General features: G+C 39.4%; 1 protein-coding gene across 1 annotated transcript in view; it reads right to left on the bottom strand.

Moving 5' to 3' along the window:
- Top2b (DNA topoisomerase II beta) overlaps nt 1-18725 on the bottom strand; it is a 61942-nt gene extending 43217 nt beyond the window's left edge. The window contains exons 1-3 of the mRNA XM_027389382.2: nt 18530-18725; nt 2640-2795; nt 1199-1289 (exon numbers count right to left, since the gene is read on the bottom strand). Coding sequence (XP_027245183.1) covers nt 1199-1289; nt 2640-2795; nt 18530-18577 — 295 coding nt within the window. The 5' untranslated portion in view covers nt 18578-18725. The remainder of the gene's footprint in view (nt 1-1198; nt 1290-2639; nt 2796-18529) is intronic.
- Between the last annotated feature and the right edge of the window lie 4389 nt (nt 18726-23114).

Below are 23114 nucleotides of genomic sequence, written 5' to 3'. Positions count from 1 at the left end.
ACAATGGATGACTATTAACTTTAACTACAAAACATTGCTTTCTAAATAAAACTAAATTTTACTTAGTAATTCCAAATTACAATTATGCTATAGCAAACACATGCATGTGCACACATACATACATGCACACCCCATACAAATACAAGGCAGGGGGTGATAATTGACCACAAAAATAAAAAAAGAGAAAAAACATCTAAATCTAACCCCCAATCCAAATTTAAAAATAAGACACAGTTTACATTATAGATGACAAGATATAGTTACCCTATCTTAATCTGCTTCAATAAACTACTTATTTTATGTGCAGACTAAACTAGTTAACTAATTACTTTTTAGCTTTAATGTACTTATGATTCAAAATTCTAAATCTTAAACTAATTATAAATTTTTTTCTTTGTAAAATTAGTATCTCAAGAAATTATGAGCAAAGACATTCAGTTTCCTGATTAAAAGATCATGTAATAACAGTAATCCAATCAGAGGCCAGTGTGTGAATGCAAAGCATAACTGGAGCTGCCCCATCACTTTTCTCAAGGACTTACAGGAAGAAGCTCAGAGATCTACACAATCACAGCCTAAGAAACCACAAGCTAAATTAATGAACTCAGCAAAAAAATTTCTAGAAAGTTCTAGACTAAAAACTTTTACAAAGTATGAGCACTGCCTGAGTCAATAAGGCACAGCCACTTCATTTTAATTGTATTAATCATAGGATTTGGAAGGGAGCAGAGGTTACTAAACTACACTGACCAACAGAAATACCTCATCAGCAGATGAGAAAAACTAAATTTACAAGTCCAACCTCTAACTCAAACAATCTGCCAAAATAAGGGATTGTAGTCCTCACATGTAACATGCTCCCTAAGTAACCATGATGCTAATAAACCCCAGATGAGAGTAAACATGAGAGTACAGTCCTCCATAGAATTATAAATGCAACATTCTTAACTTTACAGATGAACAAACATCAGCAGAAAGTTTCAATGCAAAGAAATACAAAACTAGTACACCTGGGTATCAATTTTCTAAAGAACACACACACACACACACACACACACACACACACACACACACACACACACACACACACTTAATGCAAACACCAGCAAAATACTTTTTAAAAATTATACTGCAAGATTTGCTTGATATGTACAGGGCCAATACAAAAACATGCATTACATCCTAAGAAAGTACTCACCCAAAATTTCATCAAAGATCTTGTATAAGCCTGGAACAAAGGTAACCTCTCTGCAGTTCATTCCTACATCTTCATCATACACCCACATTAACTGTAATAAGAGTGAAACAAAAAAATATTGTTTTACTCCATAAATCCCTAACTCCAGTTTTACATAAGGTAAATCCATATTGTCAACAAGGTATAGTGGTTCACATCTGTAATCAACACTCATATGAACCTGAGGAAAGAACTGTCACAATTGGAGGCCAATCTGGGCTACATGTGAGTTCAATGCTAGTCAGAACTACTAAGTGAAACCCTGTCTCAAAAAATGAAAAGAACAAAATCCATATTGTCATGTACTCTTTTAAAACAGGCATTCAAAGTGAAGCATATGTAACTATAGCCAAGAGTCAAGTTCAGTAGTCACAACAAACTTAACTATAATTGAAAAGCTGTTCATTTTGTATTGCTTGGATTTCATTCATACATGAGGTCAGCTTTAAGATAAGGCTGTTAACGCAGTAATAATTTGTGCTTAGCCATGTATACAGCCCTGGGTTCAATCCCCAATGCCAAACAAAACACCTCTGAAGTCAGCTTCTCTGCCAGTTTCAGAAAACATAGGTTAGCAGTTCCAATTTTAACCATTCTACAACAGATGGGGACCGGAAATCAAACTCCTAAGACCTAGAGGTTTCTCTTTTTTCTGTCAAGAACTTAAAATCACTAGGGACAGTACTTACATAATGTTCAAAACTGTGAAAAACATCTATTTACTTTATACTTTCGCTTCATGATTTATGTTTATTCTATAGACTAAGTAGCACAGAGTAAAACAATAAAGTCTGACTTTGAGCTTCTCAAAATTATTAGAATCGAACAGGATACTATATGTAAGCCAACTCCACAGTAAACATAAATAAGTCAATTCTAGAAGGTGCCACTATTAAAGAAAAACCACAACACACACTGTGTTGAACTTTCAAATAATTCTTATGCCAGCTGGGCATGGTGTTACACGCCTTTAATCCCATCACTCCAGAGCAGAGGCAGGTGAATCTCTGTGAGTTTGAGGCCAGTTTGGTCTACAAAGTGAGTTCCAGGAGAGTGAGGGCTGTAACACAGAAAAACTCTATCTCAAAAAACAAAACAAAACAAAACAATTCTTTTGGCATCACTTTATTCTACACTTCTGTATTCTGATGTACTTTGTCTCATAAAGAAATGAACAGATTTTTCCACTTCTCCTAGGTCTCTCTTAGGGTTCACTTTATTTTGTTTTGCTTTTCATTTTGTATGAATTTTAGGCCCATTCTTAGCTCCTTTCTCCTTCTCAATCATGATCATAGAGACATGAAATCATCCACTTAAAAACTACATAACCACAATACTATTGAAATATTTAAAAAAAGGTATACATATTCCCTAACCTCAATCAATTTTAGCAAGTAATTACCTGGGTCAATGGTTCTACTGATCCAATGTATGTATCAGGACGAAGGAGAATATGTTCAAGCTGGGTCTTCTTCTGGTACACTCTCTCAACAGACAACTTCTTTGAAGAATCATTTTTGTTTGAGGTTTCCAGCTCTTCCTTTTTTGCAGCATTGTTCTGATCAAAAAGAGTCTAAAATTAACCAAAACTTCAAATTTAAATATCCTACCAAGTGTCAAACTAAAATGTGTATGGAAACATGACATGAGACCCATCTCTCATGCTCACTAATATTCAAGACCTAAAGATTACCTACCTTATGGACTGCCTCATAATAATCAGAATTAATAAAACAGGCCCCATAGCTCTAAGATATCAAGTTATTGTTTTGTGTTTCTCAAGATTTCCCAAAGAATTCGGGTTACAGACAGGTTACAGAAGCAAAATAAAAACTGAGTGGCTTTGAGGGTTACCCAAAACAGCCTATGTAGTTAATAAATACAATATGAGAGGCAGGGGGATCTCTGTAAGTTCAAAGCCAGAGCTAGTTCCAGGACAGCCAGGGGTGTTACACAGAGAAACTCCATCTTATAAAAACAAAATAAATATATAAAATATGGCCAAGACTACCATGGTTATAGTAGATCATGCCAGTTTTGGTTCAGGATGACCCAATACTGAGGTGCCTACTGATTCATTTCTCTGCCAGTTGCAAGGACATAGACAGAGCTAGGTAATGGTAATAGTAACCATTCCTACAACAGCTGAGAACCAAATCAAACTTCCAAGTCTAAAGGCTTCCCATCTTCCTCACAGTAACAGAACATTTCCTTCTAAATTCTGCTGACTAATATGACAGCTCACTAAAAAAGGAATTAATATAGCCTATTTTCAGTTTCTTAACATAAATATAACACCATGTTTTAAATTACTTATTTAAAATGACATTATATATGTTTAAAGATCAAAATGCATGCCTTTTGAGTGATCTAAAGTAAGACTTGTATAACAGGAAAAACCTTAAGGAAATATATCAAATATAAACTGTAATTTCTCAAGGCCTTAAATTTTATAATAGTAAAGACATTTAATAGTGTTTCAAATACAAATAGTTTTACTATTTTTTACTATAGCCATATTTTCTTTCATCTATACACTTATCCATTAATAGTGCTGATTCAATTAAAAATAGCTTTGTACAAAAGAAAATAATTACTCCAAAGCTTTCATATTCTATTTCTGCCAAGAGTTTGATGATGAACTAGCTGGCCAAAAAGATAAACTATATTTTTAAAATACCAGTTCCCAATTTTCTAATAACGTCCTCTGCTATTGTGATGTTTATAGAAGTAAACTATTTTTAAAATAGGCCTGTGTTGTTTAATCTTGTCAATTTGACAGGATGTAGAATAATCTAGAAGCCAAAACTTGTGGGTATATTTGTGAAGATGTTTCAAGAACAAAGATGGAAAAAGACTACCCTGAATGTCAGCAGCATGTATAAAATAAGTGGGATAAAAGGAGCCAGCAAGGAAAACACCACCACTCATTTCTGTACTCCCTGAATGCAGACACAATATGATCAGCTCTCTTGTGTTCCTCATACCACAGTTAGAGTCTCTCTCTTGCCATGTCGTCCCCTCTGAACTGGCCAAAATAACCCCATTTTGTATTAGTTTTAACTAACTTATCCCAACTATGAACATTCTCATCCATTTTTTACAACATAAAACAAATTATTTTAATCAACTAAACCATCCAACTGTAAGCCAATAATTCTTGCTTCTTCAAGTATTATTTTGCTTTATTGGGGATTTTATCACAGCAATGAGAGAAGCAGTAACTAATACATACAGGTTCTCAGAATAGTTAGAACAAAGATCATAATAAAATAATTGTCTAAGTGCTTTAAGATGGCAGACCTACCAATAACTTAGAAAGGATATTCAAAGTATGTGAGTATTGGCATAAAGGTTACAGACCTATAACAGCATGTAAATCTTTCCCATAACATTTACTTCTCTAAAATAAACATCATCACAAAGAAAATATTTTCAAGATTAACTCAATCAGAAGTGTCTACCAAATTTAGACTTCAAAATTCACCTTAGGAGTGTCTGCTAAAATGAATTGGTATCTGGAGATGTGAATAAAGCCCTGGTTTGTGCCATTTTCAATAATTTAACCACATCCCTGCACCTTTCTAACAAATAGTTGACACCTCTCTCTCACTTTTTACCCACTCCCAAGTAGCTGTAAGAGAAAAATGTTTGAATCTAACATATTCCTATCAAGCTCAAAGAATTGTCATGCTTGCAAAGATGACACCTTAAAAATCAGAACACACAGTGTAATGTCAACAAGATTGAAGATTAGGAAACTCCAAACCACCTTCCCCCAGAGGGACTGCTTTGGAGGTCTTGTCCCTCAGGTGAACACAAAACCTCATCCAAGCCCACAACCCTTCCTCAGCAAGGCAGAACATGGAGGAAATACAACTTTTTCCCCTGAGTGAACCTCCAAAGGAAAGGTAGAAGGGCTGTCTTGCTTGACTCTAAGCAAGCACTGACAAGAACAGTTGCTAAATTGGGAACCACTGAGAACAAAGGAAATCAAAATGATTTGGTCCAGCACCCAGAGTCTGTAGTTCTAGGAATAGGCATTAGGTGGAGCTCTAGTACCATGGCTTACTACATGTGCGACATGACACAGTAGGGCAAAGGAGACACCACAGACCTATGTATCAATATAGACAAATCTCTTCAGTGAACAAGTCCAGCGATCACATCCTTGGGAAAGGTCTGCAAAGTCTCCTGAGTCTCTAGATGGACCAACTAGCTAGAGAAACTACCCAGAATAGAACCTGAAGAAGAGGGAGCTGAGCTTTGAAATGCTAAAGCCCAGAGAAAAGGAAAGACAAAGAAACGACATGCAAAGCGACAAATTAAGTCTCCACGGATTGCCCCGAAGGAAATGAGGGACTTATATCTGTAAGCACTTGAGAAGTTAAGGCAAGAGGATTGCTATAAATAAAATTCAGACTAGGCTAGGGATCCCGTGTCAGGGAAGAGAAGGAAGGGGAAGGGAGGGGGGAGAATGGTAAAGAAAGGATAAAGGAAAGGGAGAAATGAAAATAAGACGATGCTCAAGGAACCTGTACAGATAGATGCACCGCTAAATAAAAAACTCAGAAAAATCATAAGCAAATTGAGGCAAATAGGAAATGAAAAGTCTCGAACATTATTTCTGAAACTGAAGAATACAATAACTAAAATATACAAGCACTCAACAACAGGTTTGGCCAACCTCAAGAAAAGATAGAAAATATGAAGACAGAAATTTCAAAGTCAAAGGAACTCCAAAAAAGAAAGAATTAAGAAAAATTAAAAGAACTTGAATCATTTGTGGGCTTCTATCAATCAAACAGAATATATATTGCAAAATTCCTCAAATAAAAAGATAAAAATGGGCCAAGCAGTGGTGGTGAATGCCTTTAATCCCAGCATTAGGCAGGGAGAAGCAAGATCTCTGTGAGTTCGAAGTCAGTTTGGGCTATACAGCAAGTTCCGGGATAGCCAAGGAACTACACAGAGCTACAGTGAGAAATAATATCTCAAAAAAAAAAAAAAAGGAGGAGGAGGAAGAGGAGGGGGAAGGAGAAGGAAAGAAGAAAAAGAAGAGGAGGAGGAGAAGGAGAAGGAGAAGGAGAAGAAGAAGAAGAAGAAGAAGAAGAAGAAGAAGAAGAAGAAGAAGAAGAAGAAACAGATAAAGATGGGAATGTGAGAAGAGAAATGGACGAATTCAGTAAGCACACAGAATTCAAGCAAGTACAGGAACCTCTACTACAATATACAGTATATATCTTTCAAAGTCATGCATAGGGTCACAGGCCTATCCAGGAGTCTGTGAATTCAACTGCAACATCAGAGTAGAATAAAGTCACAAAGAAAGAGAATCTTGATAGCAATACAAGAAAACAAATTATCATTCATATTCTAGAGAGTTTAGTAAGTTATCAGCAATTAATCAATAGATACAGACTAGAAAAGTAGGATGATACATAAAACCCTAAACAAAATATCTGCCAAAACTGCCCTACAGACATTTTACATATTAAAAATAACTTTTTTAAATCTTTAGGCTGTAAAGGAGAAAATAAGCAAAAGCTGAGCAAAGTCACTGATGAAAGCCCATCAAGCTGAAACTAAGGTCATATAAAAATATAACTGTTCCTAGTAAAGGCAAATACAGAGACAGATATGGAACTTGCAACATTAATGTAAAAACATAGATTACTTTAAAGTATGGTATAAATGTTTAAAAACAAAACTATAAAAGTAATTATAAATCTATGTTAATAGTATCAACATTAAAAAGCATAATTTTTGCTATAGTTTCTTGCCTGATTTTTATCTCTAAGCATTTAACATCCTACTTTTGTTCTAGTCTATGTCTTTAAGTAATTGCAGATAACCTAGTAAAACTTGGTGGTTTAACAAACTATGGATAGCAGAAGTATGCATACAGCTTTTATATGCAAACCGGTCAAGTTAAAATTAATTTAAAATTGAATGTTATCCCTTTGAGCTGTTTTTAGTAATTACATCGGGAACCATAAAGAAAATATTAAGAAACTGCAAGATGAGAAGAATATGAGAGCATAACCCCACAAAAGACAGCAAGGGAGAAAAGATAAACAAAAGTGCTACAAGATATAAATAAAAATTAGAATTCCAACAGTTAAGTCAATGACCACCTTAAATATTAATGAGCTGAATGCCTGTTAAAGCAAATATTAAACAATTCGATTTTTCTTTAATCCAACTACATGGTGTCCACAGAGACACACTTTAGATCTAAGAACACATAGGCTACAGGAGAGATGATAGGAAATGCAACGGGATCCAAAGAAAGCAGGGTACCATAGATACATTATAGAAAATAGACTAAGTTTGAACAAAAACTATTACAAAAGACAAAAATAATTCACCAGGAAGATATCATTGTTGTAAATGAATATATACCTAACACTAGAGTATACAAATATATAAAGCAAACATCAGCAGAGCTAAAAAAAAAAAGAGAGATAGACAGCAATATAGTGATAATAAGAAACTCCTACAACCCCATGTTCAACTATGGACAGGACAACCAGACCAAGTGTCAAAGTGAAATCAAAAGACTTGAGGCACAAGACAAACCTAATAGACATATACAGAAGACCCCAGCTGAATACACATTCTTCCCAAGTGCACAGGAAGCATTCTTTGACACAAACCAGATGGTAACCATAAAAAAGTCTTAACAAACTGAAAAAGATTGATGACATACATCCTCTCTCTATAACAGAATGAAACTAGAAACAAATAGAAGAGAAACAGAAAGTCCACAAACAGGAAATTAAAAATAAACTCATTAAAGAGTCAATAAAGAAATCACAAGATAATTTAGCAAATATATGGGGATAAATAAAAACAAAAGAGGCACCAAAACTTATAGGATCAAGATAAAGTAATGCCACATGTAAATTTTTAAAAATGAAAATGTTTGAGCCAATAGTGTACATTAAGTAAAAATAAATTTAAAATTGACAGGAACCGGTAGATTTGAGTCCCTCAGCCTTATTATCATCTGAATGAAGTAGAAAAAGTGAATGCCTGCTAAGAAATACCATCAAATACACATTACATAAGTGAATGTACCTCCTAAAGCTCCAGAGAAGAAAGATCAACCAAAGGCCCATGTAAACAGCTATGTAAACCATGTGACTACAGGAGAAGAAATACAGACTGCCAGCAGCAGAGGTGCTAGTACAAACAGCTGGACTATATGATTTGTGTCTCCCTGTATCTGGGACTTCAATGCTATCTGATCACCAAGACCATTTCTGAGAGACCTTCCTAGTTTACAACCAAAACAGTCCATGTTGGTTCTCTGCCTTGGACTTGGGGCAATCTAGACTACTAGTTCCGTTCTCTGTTGTGGTCAAGTGTAACATGTGTACAATAAATCCTTATTTGCTGTCTCAGAGTAAAGTTTTTTTTTTTTTTCAAGTTCTTAAAGTCCATGAAAGCAAAAGTTTTGTTGTGTTTTGCTTTGTTGTTCTTTTGGTTTTTTTGAGACAGAGCTTCTCTGTGTTGCCCCAGTTGTCCTAGAACTCACTCTGTAGACGGGGTTGGCCTCAAACTCACAGAGATCTACCTGCCTCTGCCTCCTGAGAGCTGGGTTTAAAGGTATGCAACACCACCACCCAGCTTGTATTTTGCTTTTCAAGACTAACAATTAACAAATGTTTTTTATGACTCAAAATATGTAATGTGCCGCATAGACTCGTGTTTCAAATGACTGTTCTCAAGCTAGTGGTATTATTTTGGGAGGATGTAGAACCTTACAGAGGTAGGTACTAGCCTGTATGAAGGTTACATTTACCGTTGGTACTAGCCTCAGCCCTAATGTGAACGACTCTGCCACACACTATGTAATCTTCCCTGCTACAAGAAACTGAAATTCCTTGAAACCATGAACTCAAAATGGGTCTCCTCCTTGAAGTTGTTTCTGTCAGTACTTTGGTCACAGCAATGCAAAAGTAACTAACGCCAAAGCTAGTACCAAACAGAGTCATTGCTGTACCTAAACCTGAAGTTGGTCTAGTCCTTTGGAACTGGTTTGTGGACGCAAACTGCAAGAGGCTTGATATGTGAACTAGAGAAATCCCAAAATGCTATAAGCAGAGTTTAATGGGTACTTCCAGTAGGAGTTCAAAAAGATCAGAATGACAACAGAAAGGTGGACAGTAAAGTCTGAAACAAGGTTTCAGGTGCAAATAAGGACTCTACTGGAAATTGGCCTAGAAACCATTAGTATACATTTGGCAAAGAATGTCTGCATATTTTTCTGTGTCCTGGAAATCTGAATGAGGCTGAATTTAATGCACTAATAATTTAGCAGAGGAAATTTAAAGAAAGCAGAAAAACTTAGGATGTGGCACAGTTGCTACTAGCTGCTATTAGCCAGGCTACTAGAGGTGGGGGGAGTGATTCAGCCAGAAAAAAAAAAGAGTATTGGCAAAACAAAAGGCCATGGCAGTTTTAAAAAAGAGATTAGAATTGTCCCAATGAAGTTAAGTAATTTACATAACTAGGACAACAGCAAAGGAACTTTAAAAGTATTCAAGAATGGTTGACAAAACTCCACCCATCACAGGCTCCAGAATATAAAACCATAAACTCATTTAAAAAGACCCCCCCCCAAAAAAAAGAAATTAAGTGCTCTGGTCATTCAGGGCCATCTACGTAGTATTTTTCAGGTTTAGCTGACAGGGACTCAGACACCACTGCAGTTGTGGTCCAAAAGGGCCAGGTTACATCTAAAACTACCACAAAAGCTTAGCATTATCAGAATGATTCTATTTATACAGATATTCAGAATGCAGGAATTGTAGAATCACAGAATATTCTATCAAGAATTTGAGAAAAGTCTTTGGGACCAGGCAGTGTCTAACAGGATTCCCTGCAGGAGGTAACATATATAGGACTATCAAACTATGAAAATATTGCTTGACTTGAAACGAAGACCCCAAGAAAAACAACAGATACTAAGTAGGCCATTGTGGGCTTCAGATGGCTAGGACATAAGGGTGGGTCTGCTCAAGTTCACTGATGTGCACATCATGCAATTGCATGCCCATGGTACTGCATGTGGGGCTCCAGGGCTCAGCGTTTGTCCTGCTGAGATGTGTTTGTTTGGTTTGGTCTTCCCTTAATATTCTTTACTCTTCATTTTTGGAACAGTAATATCAACTGTGTGCTATTGTATACTGATGATGTTGGTAACATTTTTATCCTATGAGGGGTCCAAAAGAGATTGGTTTTTGTCTACTTAGAGACTCAACTAGGCTTTTGAGAAATGTTAGAAGGTGTTGCATTGTGAGATGGTCATGAATCTAAGACCAGGGGTTTTGCCATGGTTTGAATCTGAAATGCCCCCCACAGTCTCAAGTTTGAATGCTTGGTAGTGTTGTTTTGGAAGGCAGTGGGACCTTTATGTGATGAGGCCTAGCAAGAGAAAACTGTTCACTAAGGTTGTGTCTTTGAAAGGTACCTGGACCCAACTCCTACCTCACTCTGCTTCCTGATCTACCACCATGTGAACAGTAACCTCTACATGCTTCTGTCACTGCACCTTCTCCACCAGGACACTGGAATACTGGAACTATGAGCCAAAATAAATCTGTTCTCCCTATTTCCATGAGATATTTCAGCACTGAGCACAAAGATATGAATATACTTTAGCTAGACTGAGTTGTTTCAAAAAAGATGTGACTGAAATTGGAACAAAAAAGACATCACAACCTATGTCACAGACTGGTTTTCTAAGAGACAGTCAAAATTATATGCCAATACTTAAATAACCTAGAAGAAATTGATGAATTGGGGGAAAAAATTAACCATGCTTAATCACAGAGAAAAAAATCTAAACATGTCTATAAGGGGGAGAGAGAACTAAGCAGTTAAAAAAATGTTCTGCAGAGAACATGGACCATCAAAATAACTAAGCAGGACTCAAATGGGCTCAGAGACTGAAGCAGCAAACACAGGGCCTGCATGGGTCTGCACCAGGCCCTCCATATATGTTATGGCTGTTACACTGGTATTTTTGTGGGACTCTTAACAGTGGGAGTGGGGAATCTCTGACTCTTTTGCCCAATTTGGGACTTTTTTCCTCCTATTGGGTTGCCTTGTCCAGCCTCGATATGAGAGGGCTTTTGACTTGTCTTATTGTATCATATTTCATCATCCTGTTTGGCTGCAGTTTCTTGGAGGCCTGCTCTTTTCTGAAGAGGAAACGGAAGGGGGTGGGGCGTGGGGGTGGTAAGGGCAGTAGGGGAGAGCTGAGAGGAGTGGAGGGAAGAGAAACTGTGGTCAAGATGTATGAGAGAAGAATCTATTTGAAATAAATAAATGAATAAATAAATAAATAAGAATATGTGCTGCCCTTTAAAGGGACCCAAGACGAAATTCCTTCCATGTCAAGTGGTTCATAACCACCTGAAAATGCAGCTTCAGGGAATCTGATATCATCTTCTAGTCTCTATAGCAGCCATTCTCAATCTGTGGGTCATGACCCCTTTGGGAATCCAACAAACCCTTTCAATATGGTTGCATATCATATATACTGCATATCAGATATTTATATTATAATTCAGAACAATAGCAAAATTACAGTTATAAAATAACAGTAAAAATTATTTTATGGTTGGGAGTTCCTACAATATGAGGAACTGTATTAAAGGTTCACAACATTAGGAAGGTTGAGAACCACTCACTGTGCTACAGACAGCCACATATATGTAGTAAATATTCATTCAGATACACTAATATACATATAAATGAAACAAAATAATAAATCTTGAAATGGCTATCACTATAGACTTTATATACATTTAAGATAACTGAGTATTTTTAAATTTCTTAGTGACTTATCAAACTACAGCATTAAGCTAAGCATGGTGGTATACACATGAATTCCCAGCACTTGAAAACCGGAAGCAGGATGGGTGTCACAAATTTGAGGCCAGCCTGGGATAGATTGCAAGTTCCAGGACTAGACAGCACAGTAGTTAAGAGGAATCGCTGTTCTTACAGGTCCAGCTCCTGACAACCATCTCATAACTGCCTATAATTCTTATGCCAGGAGGTATGATACCCTAATTAAGTCTCCTAGGCACTGCACCCACTTGTGTAGATAAAAGTACAGACACATTCACATACAAAACAAATAACTACAATGTTTGTTTAGCAAAGTTACAAAAGAATGAGAGTCTATTTTGTCAGAAAAATTATACAAATATATACATGCATAGCAGAGAATATGAAGATATATAGATAGACAGACAGACGGACAGATAGATAGATAGATATACATACCCAACAGAATGCCAATAAAACTTATCAATAGAAAGTATAAATGTGGGTCATTTTATTTTTACTTTTGATACATTTTCTAATTCTCTATAATGAATTCACAGAGAGTGTTACAAACTTATTAACTGATGCATGTGAAATGTAATTAAACTAGAATAAAACCGAATGTTTGTCTAGAGGCACTGTTTATACATAGCTATTACTTCTGCAGCCGAAACTTTCTCTTTACTATCTGGATAAAAGTAAGTAAAACCAAAATACACAAAAAATGCACTGACAGCCTTGGCAAAGTAGAAAGTAGAAATTAACATTTCAGTCAACTTGTCTTTTATGTTCCCGTTCTCAGCAAGTGTTTGAGCACTATCCAGTGGCTCACAAACCTCAACACAGGAGGTTCCCACAAAACATCTATAAGCTTTTCTAACAGAATTCTGCAAGAAAGGCCTCATTCAGTTCCTGGAGATTAGCAGAAACTCTAGAGATTACAAGTCAGGCCACTGAAAATCAAAATCCGGAGGCATGGGGAGAGAAGGAAATGGCCCCTCAGTTAATAAATGATCCTATGCCCAGAAAAAGATGTAAGTACATACCCCCTTAGCTGAGCAGAGAATGGCTAACAGAGAGATAAGGCCTTCTCCTGGCTATCAACACTACCTCTATCTCTAGAAGAAGATGTGCTCAGCAGCTTTACCAGTTTTAACACTGTTGATGAAGGCATGACGAACATAGGAAATTCATTTCAACAGACACTGCAAACTCCTATCTACACATTTCCTTAAGAACACAAACTCAAACCAAAGGACAAACCAAGCTTTCACTAAGACAACAGACATGAAGACACTTATCACAGGGTTAGAGATGTGTGTGTACACTCATCTGCTGTGTGCCAGCATGATGAGAGGTATACGGGACATTTCTGTACTTATGTAAAAGCTCCACCTAGTAGATACTGTCATTATGATTCCCTGCTGCATGTGGGATAACTGAGATCTGAAGAAAACTAGCATTTAAAGAAGCCAAATTATGTACTCATGTGATCTGAGGTCACAATCTACACTTTTCCATTACACTATTATACTAGCTAGGCACATACCCCTGAAAAGAAGATAAAGTCCTTACATTTGTGTCAAAATGAAAAAAGGTCAGTAGACAGAAGTGACAGGCATATCCCACAGTCCCGGTCATATTAGGGTACATAAGAAGTTGTTTTATGCCAGGTGATGGTGGTTCATTCCTTTAATCATAGCATTCAGGAGGCAGAGGCAGAGGCAGATGGGTGTCTATGACCAGAGGCCAGCCTGGTCTACAAAGCAAGTTCTAGGACAGCCAGAGTTGTTACACAGAGAAACATTGTCTCAAACAAAAAGTCTTGTTTTAGAAGGCGGTTGTGCTGTGGTGAAAACTGATGGTAAGAAGTAGCCCAGTGCACAGTTCACAACTGTCTCTGCTACATGCCTATCAGCTTCTGACCCATTCTCTATTCCTGTTTCCCTCTTAACAAGTGGGAATAACAGCATTTCTACAAAATGGGGGTCCAATTTGTAGTAGGGTTTTAGAAAGATACACAAGAGGCTTCCTTTTAAAGGCATACTTAGTAGAATACAACTCTCAGCACCTAAGTATTTAACAGACATGAGACTACAAGTGACCTTACTTCTACTCAGATTACAAAAAGTACTTCTAAATACTGTGATGTTACCTCTACTGGAGAATTGAGAGAGGAACATTGCTATCTACTAGTGTTGCACTAATGATAGATACAGGAAGGTAGTATATGAATACTCATTACATCAACAATAACTGAGGGTGGATTATGTACCCAGACCTTTCCTAAACATTGCAAAGGCTATAAACAAGGAAAATACATGGTCTCTGAATTATCATATATGAACATCCCCTAAAAACACTTATGCTTTATGACAAATTAACAAAAGCTCAATTTTTTAAAAGCATAAACTAAAAAGACCATAAACTGAAAAAAAAAGTTTGGTGATGAGACTCTAAACTAGTCCAAGACAGCCAATGCTGCCAAAGAAACCCAGCCATAAAAAAAAAAAAAAAAAGACTCCTGATGAAATTAAATATAAATATGTAAAGGAAACAGTAAAGATCATCCAAGTATGGGAACTATAGGAAACTAACCACAATGGAGAAGACACACAGATTATGAATATAGACTTGCATTAATAACCCACTAAAGTTCTTAAAACAAAATTTTAACCTGTTCAAATATAATGATGCTTCTTTAATTAGTAATATCCATAATATGGGCCAGCAAGATTGCCCAATGGTTAAAAGTTTGATCCCAGGACCCACATGGTAGAAGGAAAAAACCAACTCCCAAAGGCTGTCCTCTGACTTCCACATATGCACTGTGGCATGTGCACACATACACATGCCCTTACATACACAATCAATCAATAAATGTAGTAATTTTGAAAAAGAAATAGCCACAGACAGAAAACCACAACTGATAAAAATGCAGAGTTGTGGAGCTCAATCCCAACTGATTCATCTGTAACACACCTCCTGAACCTAAGGCTCTGGGACCACTGAAGGAGAGAGAAGGCAGAAAGATTGTTAAGAGCCAGGCAAACAGGAAGCTTGCTGTGATACTGTGTCTCCTAGGACTCTCAGAAGCTATCTCCATGAGGTCTCACCAACAAGGCTGTCTAAACATGACCACAACAGGCTGACATGTATAGACATGTTAACTAACATGGACGGGGACAAACTCCCAAAGCCTCAACCCCAGACAAAAATCTACAGACAACAAAAGAATGCTGAGATGCTAGAAATAAACTTCCCAAGGGAAGAACACATCAGCTAGCTGGTTATCCAATACCAAACAGTCCTGAAAACATATACATACAAGTAACAATATATGGATTGAACAGGTTGCATTTATATATTTAGAAATACGCACAGATGTATATATGTAACAAAGAAAAAAAAGTCTATGAATTTGAAAATAGAACAAGGTGTGCTACATGGGAGAGTTTGGAGGGAGGAAAGGGAAAAGAAAAATGGTATAATAATCTCAATAAAATGTATATACTTTTTTTAAAAATTCACAGTAAAAATGTATGTGATATTATTAGACTGCTTAGGTCATCATCTTACTGCATCACAAGACAGGAAAACCTCAGTCTCTGGTGTTTAGCTGTTTTAGCCTTTTATTTACCTATTTATCAAGATCATATATTAACAAAGGCATTATAATAAAATGTCTTATAAGACTAGGGCTTTCCAGATTGTGCAGGGGCAGGTCAGTGGTTCCAACCAAACATATATTTTATATATTTTACGTATTTATAAAGAAACTATAGCCGGGCGGTGGTGGCTCACTCCTTTAATCCCAGCCCTTGGGAGGCAGAGGCAGGCGGATCTCAGTGAGTTCGAGGCCAGCCTGGTCTCCAGAGCGAGTGCCAGGATAGGCTCCTAAAGCTACACAGAGAAACCCTGTCTTGAAAAACAAAAACAAAAACAAACAAACAAAAAAAAACACACTCTTGTGTTGTTTCTGACCCCAAAAGGTAAATCTTTTATCACAAGACAATTAATACCAACACACACTTGACCTAAGGCAGTACAACAACCTCTTGCCCAGCATAATATAGCTGGATTTACTCCATTTTTATATTATCCACAAACACGTGGCCACATAAGACTAGCTTCACTGATGTGAACACATGCCACTGCAATAGCCTCCAAACTCCCACAATGAAAATTCAATTTTTCTCCTAGCTAAAACATTTCATGTAAAATCAACAGTAAACTATTATTCCAGAGTATGACTTCCTTAAACTTTGCCGGTAACAAACATTAATTCAGCACTGTGCTATATTCAATCTCTGAATTCTCAATGCATTGCTTAACAAAATAGGGACAGAAAGACTAAGTTGCCTGAAAGAGTCTCACCTACAATATGTATTGCAGACAGGATCCAAATCTGTATCAAAGCCCATATCAACTCACTGTATCCTCCCCCAGTGAAGAAAATCAGGCAGGCCCAGGCCCCATATGACAACTAAGTGTGTGATCTCGCCAGGAATGGAGCACAGTAAGGAGGATCACAAGTTCAAAGCCCACCTAGGTAGGTAGGTGAGTATACACTCTCCTCTCTCCTCTTATATATACACACACAAGAAATTAAAGTAGTCTATAAGGCTTGTTACAGACACTACTAACATAAAGTAAGCACCAAACCTGAAAGAGGACTTCTAACATGGTTGTATTTTCAATAATGGAACAAGATATACTTTGTAAGATCAAATTTTTATTTTACTGCAACTCTCATAATCTGCTTATAGTAAATTTAATCAATGTCTATTTTAATTTCAAATAGATTTTTCTAATTTTGAATGAAACTATACAAGGATTGCTCTATTTCTCATGAAAATTAAAGTTTTCCATTGATGATAAAAGGAAAAGTGTTCCATTAAATTATGTATAAAATTATTAACAGCAAATTAAAATATTGCTACCATAAGCGGGGAAAAAAAATCTAACTGTGGCACAAAATATTTGCTATGGTGGCAGAATTTGAGAAATGGCCCAGTAATTATAACAGCTAGCTTCTCTTCCAGAGGACCTGGGTTCCACAGGTCCTGGGTTACAACCATCTGTAGCTGCAGTCCAGGATATTGATGTCCTCTTCTGGCCTCCCTAGGCTCCAGGAACGCAAATGGTGCACAGACATACAAGCAGACAAAACACCCATACACATGATAAAATAAAAATATTTGCCATTGTGGAACCAAGTCACAGACCAGCCCACTCAGATCTCAGTGCTTCCACAATTACAAATGACACCAGCACATGCTCACACTCCATCTTCAGATGTTCGGTTTTAGTCACAGACATAAGCGGCAGCAATTTCAATCATTCTTCCCAGGGACACATGTCCACTAACTTACTATCTAACTTTTCTTCTCTATGCATACTCTCATATTGCATTGTCTAGTAATGCGCATATATTTCTGGAGATCTGAAGAGCTTGGCAAGTCACTTTGCAAAGTACCTTGGCATAGTAATGCAAATGGTTAAATTGTTTCCCTGCTGTCCATAAGAACACCCTTTTTACAAGCAACACTCATTAACAGGCAAGACTGCTTGCTACTCAAGCCTCATCTAAACCTCAACCAAACAAAGAGAACAAGGAACAAAAATGCCAACCAACACAAAGTTCCTTGGTGTATTCAAAAGGCGGGCAATTGGGGTGGATCTTCAGGAAGAGGTGTGTTAAAGTCCCTAAAGTCTGTCAATTTTCTGTCCTAGCTACCCCTCTCAATTGGCTAGTCCGGTGTTTTGTTTGGGAAATGACCCTGGTCTGAACTCAGTGCTGAGTAAGTGAAATGCTGGAGTTATCGATCTGTCGTGGGAACCCTGCTCCAACTGCTCCCTCTGCACTTGCTACTTCCACCTCCCACCGGGAACTGAGCTCCGCAATCCTCCAAGTTCAGGCTTAAGCACCCTTTCACCTCTTGGGGACAGCCCTCGCCTCGGCCCCCACACGTTGTACTGGCGAAGCTGACGTAAGTAAGATCTTCTTTCAATAATCCCACCGGCAGATGGACCAGCTGCGGTCTCTAACCTGCTGTCAAAGTCATCCCAAATACCCTGTTTGCGGGAGGTGCAAACCTCAGTGGCCATTCAAGTTCATGTTCCTTTGGGACAGGCCGCCGGAAGCGGTAGCATTTGGCACACGTACAGGGCCCAGGTTGTGCACTATTTTCTGGCACTGTGCTTATGGAGGGTTGGCCAGAAGGCACGCGTTACCGCCGGCCCCCACGTCTTGGTGTGCACCCTGAAGTTTCAGGCTAGCATTCTCCAGCAGCCTGAGCCTCGGGGGAGGCGGGGAGCAAAGAGAAAAGGCAGGCAGGGTTAGGCCCTGCCTGCCGCCCGACAGGGCGCCCGCCGTGCTCTTAGCCCCCTCCCGCATCTCCCGCGGCCCACGAACAATGCGCCCGCCCGCGCCGCACTCACCACCCAGGTCAGCGCCCCATCAGCACCCGCGAGGCTGGACTTGGCCATGGCAGCGCCTCCCGCGCAGGCCAGGGGCTGCTCGCGCTCCGGGTCCGCAGGGTCCGCCGCTTGCACTGACCGCTGCGCGCCGCGCTCCTAGCCGCGCCCCATCGCGGGCCTGAGCCGATGAGGAGGCCGCGCCGCCCGCCGCCCTCAAACTCGAGCGCGGCGCCCGGGCCTAGCGCGCGGCCGAGGGTGAGGAAGGGCTGGCGGTGCGGCGCGGCCTCCCGAGGCCCACGCGGGCGATGGGGATGAGGAAGAGGCGGCGAGGGTCTGCAGGGGCCGGCGCGGGCTGGCTAGGAGGCGCGAGCCGGAGCCCCGACGCGACCGACTGAGGCGCCGCTTCTCACGCCACCGAGGACGCCGAGTACTCGCTGCGGTCGCCACCGCCTTGAAGGCCGCCACTGCCTCAGAGGCCGTCCAAGTGGCGCCTGACCCGGTCCTCAGAAGCACAGGCCGAAAGGGACAATAAACACAGCGCCGTAGTCGCCTCCCTCTAGTCCGGCATAACACCGCACACACAGGCGCGCTCCGGGAGGGGGAGGGCGCGGCGGCCACCCGGCTGTCAGTCATCCGCGGATCGTCCAATCATGGCCTTGTCACCACAGCCCGTTGACCAATCCAAAAATTCTAGGCCTCTAGAGGGGCGGGACTCGAGGGGAAAACGTCATTGCGGGTAGCAACTGAGAGGCAGACTTGGGTTTTTTTGTTTGTGTGTGAATGTGTGTGTGAGTGAGAAAGAGAAAGAGCGAATGGGGTTTCCATTTGAAGGGAGAGCGGGCGGCTGTCAAGGGTCATTCCGGGGCGGCTACAGGAGCCCGGAGTCCCGGGCCGAAGGCTGGGGAAACCTCCCGGCTGTGTTCTGCAGACCTGCCGGGAAGCCTCGGAGGGTGGGGGCAGGGAGGCAGGAAGCCTTAGGCGTCCCCAGGGACTGGGCCCCCAGAGTAAGCTAGCAAGCTGCAGATGGGACTGCTAGCAGCCGGACCAGGCTCACAGGCCCCAGGTTGCTGTTGTGCAGAGCATCACACCCACCCACCCACCCCCCGACAGTCTCCCTGTCCTTCATCTGCCCGTCCCCAAACACTGCAGTCAGCCTTCAGTGCCAGCATTTAGAGAACTTAAGAGATAAGGGTGACCAGAGAACGTTCCAGGGAAGGAACGCGGCTAGCAGGTCAGGGTTCCCCTTCCGGGCTATGGATCTTTCCTGTGAACAATGCAGACAGGTCCCTGTCACGTTTCATCTGTCAAGAACTGCACCACACCACTCCTAAGAGGGCACGTATATCTTTTTTAACTTCCAGAGGCATTTTCAGATACACCCTAAGGAACAGATTTATTGGTGTGAAAGCTTTCTAAGAACAAAATTAGCAACACCAAAGCCTTTGGCAGATGGGAAGAGCGCTTGAGTTCACCCAGCCTGTAGATGGAATTGCATTCAACAAGTTCTCCTTGGGCATACTCCTCCCCATGCTGTGCCAGGCGTGGCAATGGGTTTAAAGTGACAACAGCCTCAGATGTCAGTCTTCCAAGAGTGACTAACAAGAGGACACCAAAGAACTTTATCCAGATGGAGCTTACAACTTTGTGTGGCGGTGTTTCTGGGAGTCTCTCCCGCAGCTGAGTATTTATTTCCCTTGAGGGAAAACAAAAATGTCTGGGGTCACACCTTTCAACCACATTCTGAACTCGAAGTGGGGGTGGGGGCTCTGAAAGACCGGAATAATTTAAATGTAGTCCTTAATTAGCTCTCTGGAGACTGGAATTTCGGTTTATTTGTGGCACTGTGGGTCAGATCACTAAAGCCTTTCTTTACCTTGAATTTGGTGTTCTAGCTTATAAATTACTGGCCAGGGTCTAAGCTGGACTCTGAACCTGGCAAGGAAGCACCATGGCTGTGTTAATGAACTTTCCGAAGTCCAGCTTTGGGCCTTCTTAACTGTGGGTTTTTATTCTTATGTACTGTGACTTTACATCCCTAGGTACCCAAAAGGTTGATATTTGAAAACAGATGACTTTAAAGGTTGAGTATTTAAAAGATAAATTTATGTGTGCTCTACATAGAAGCCAAGCTATATGTAGTCTGTCTGATTTTGAGACAAAGCCTCTATGTAGCTTAGGCTGACCTTGAATCCTTGATCCATTTGTCCCAGCCTCTCAATTACATGTATCACCACCATACACAGCTGGTATTTTTTGTTTGTTTGTTTGGGTATTTTTTTTAACATCACTTTCAAAACTCTTTAACATCAGATTTTGAACTCAAAATCCAAATAGTTAATTAGTAAAATTTATGTCCACCTTCCAATTTCCCTAAGCTGAGGCAGTATAAAGCCCATTAGTTTTCTAAGTATGAACAAACTTCTCTAATGTTAGTTTATTCTTTAAAAACACTAACTTAGGGGCTGGAGAGATGGCTCAGAGTTTAAGAGCACTTGTTCCTCTTCCAGAGGACCCTGAATCAGTTCCCAATACCCATGTGATAGCCTAAGACAATCTGCAACTCCAGGCTAAGGGAGCCAATGTCCTCTTCCGGCCCTTCTTGGACACCAGGCACCCAAAGGGTGCATAGACATACAGGCACGTAAAACAGTCAAATGCATAGAACACTGACCTAAAAGAATTATGTTATTTAGTACACAATATTAAATGAGGAAATGAACATTTTAAAGCAGAGATTTGTGCCAAATGGTTAAACCCCAGCAGCTAGAAGACTATTTGTGTTTAATAGACATGTTTTCATAATAAAACTGGTGGCCTCCAACTTGACCACAGAATTCCCTTGAAGAATAATGTCAAGTAATATATGGATAGGGGTATGGAAGGCTCCAAGCCAGTAAATGATGATGACGATGTTTAATGATGATGATGGTGCTTTGCACATGCTAACTTAAGTACACCTATCCCTGATCTATAGTCCTAGTCTTTGTTGTTGTTATTGTTTATTTCATTGTTTTTACTTAAGTTGCCCAAACTGATCTTGAACTTTCTATCCTCCTATCTCAAATTCTCACATTAAGTGGAGTTACAGTCCTGTGCTACCAAGCCTGGCTAGATTTGTCCTTTTGTTTTTTAACTATGTAATTCTTGCATGTGTATACACACCACATTTAAAGACAACTTAAATTCAGTAGAACCCCTGTCTCATAATGAAAAACTTTAGAAATCAAAGTTGTGTCCACAACTGTACAAATAAAGACCTTGATTTAATGACCTTTCTCCGTAGCAAACATGCTCAACTTCAGGTGCCCCTTGGAGTTTATGTGGCTTTTGTTTTGAGACAGTGTCTCACTGTATAAACTGGCCTTACACTTAGGATCCTCCTGCCTCAGCCTCCAGTGTGTTGGACTTACAGGTATGCTCTGCTATGGCCAGCCTATTAAGTGTCTGCTGTGTTAAGTACTCAGGACTGGAAAGTTAAGCAATGAAAATGGTTCCCACATTGAGTAAATATAACTTTATTATATATCTATTTTTGGCTGTGTTGTATAATTTTGACACAGTGTTTTTAGGTCCAAAGGCAATTTTGTACTTGCTTATTTGCTACTCAATAGCTGGTCTACTCCATAAAGTCATACTTATCACTAAACTTTACACACAGTAGTTAATTTAATCAATAAGTAAAATAAATATAGAAAATAGCTTTTGAAAACCAAGGCCTGGTGTTTCAGTCAGCAAGCTTTTGGAGCTGCCACTGCTGCTCCAGACTGCATGCTGCCCCTGTTGTGTTAGTTGTGGATACCTAGTATGTCCAAAATTGCTGGAGTTAGAGGAAGAAGAAAAGTTACAATGTCTGGCATGCAGTGTGCTTTGTAGATAGCTATCTAGATTGCAACTCCACCTGTAAATGTAACTTAGTTCTACTTCAGTTTCCTTCAGAAGTAGATCAAGCAAGGTTCTTTAAATGTAACACTGTATTTAATCCCAGCACTCGGAGGCAGAGGCAGGTGGATCTCTGTGAGTTTGAGACCAGCCTAGTCTACAAGAGCTAATTCCAGGACAGCCTCCAAAGCCACAGAGAAACCTTGTCCGAAAAACCAAATTAATTAATTAATTAACTGATTAATCAGTTAATTAATTAATTAACTAAAAAGACTATTTAATTTCTCCGTGTATGTATTGTGGGCAACTGAAGATATCAGTGGTGACCACATTCCTGAGTATCACCACAAGAAGAAAGTAAAAAAAAAAGAAAAAAAAATCTAAATATCTTTAGTTCCTACCTGTAATGAATACAGGATGTTTATTTTTGTTTTGAAGGAATTTGGTTTTATTGGTTTGAGTCCAGTAAACTGTTCTGATCCCTGGGTAAGGTTCTAATTACTTGTATAGACAGAAGGAACATCTTCATTTAATTTTCCTTGATATAAATCAATAATGATTAAGGGCTCTTAACTGGTCTCCTGAATTAAATAATGTAGAAAATGCAATTACTACATGCCTGACTTGAAGCTGTTCTTGGCCTTTGCAATGGAGTCTAATAGACTGGACTTTCTGAGAGCAACTGCCTTGTTCTGAAAAGCCCTGTCGAGAACACCGATCATCTGCC

This window comes from Cricetulus griseus, assembly GCF_003668045.3.
Source record: "Cricetulus griseus strain 17A/GY chromosome 1 unlocalized genomic scaffold, alternate assembly CriGri-PICRH-1.0 chr1_1, whole genome shotgun sequence".
NCBI lineage: Eukaryota > Metazoa > Chordata > Mammalia > Rodentia > Cricetidae > Cricetulus > Cricetulus griseus.
Note: the sequence above shows the minus strand (reverse complement) of the source record. Positions and strands in the feature narration are given on the sequence as shown.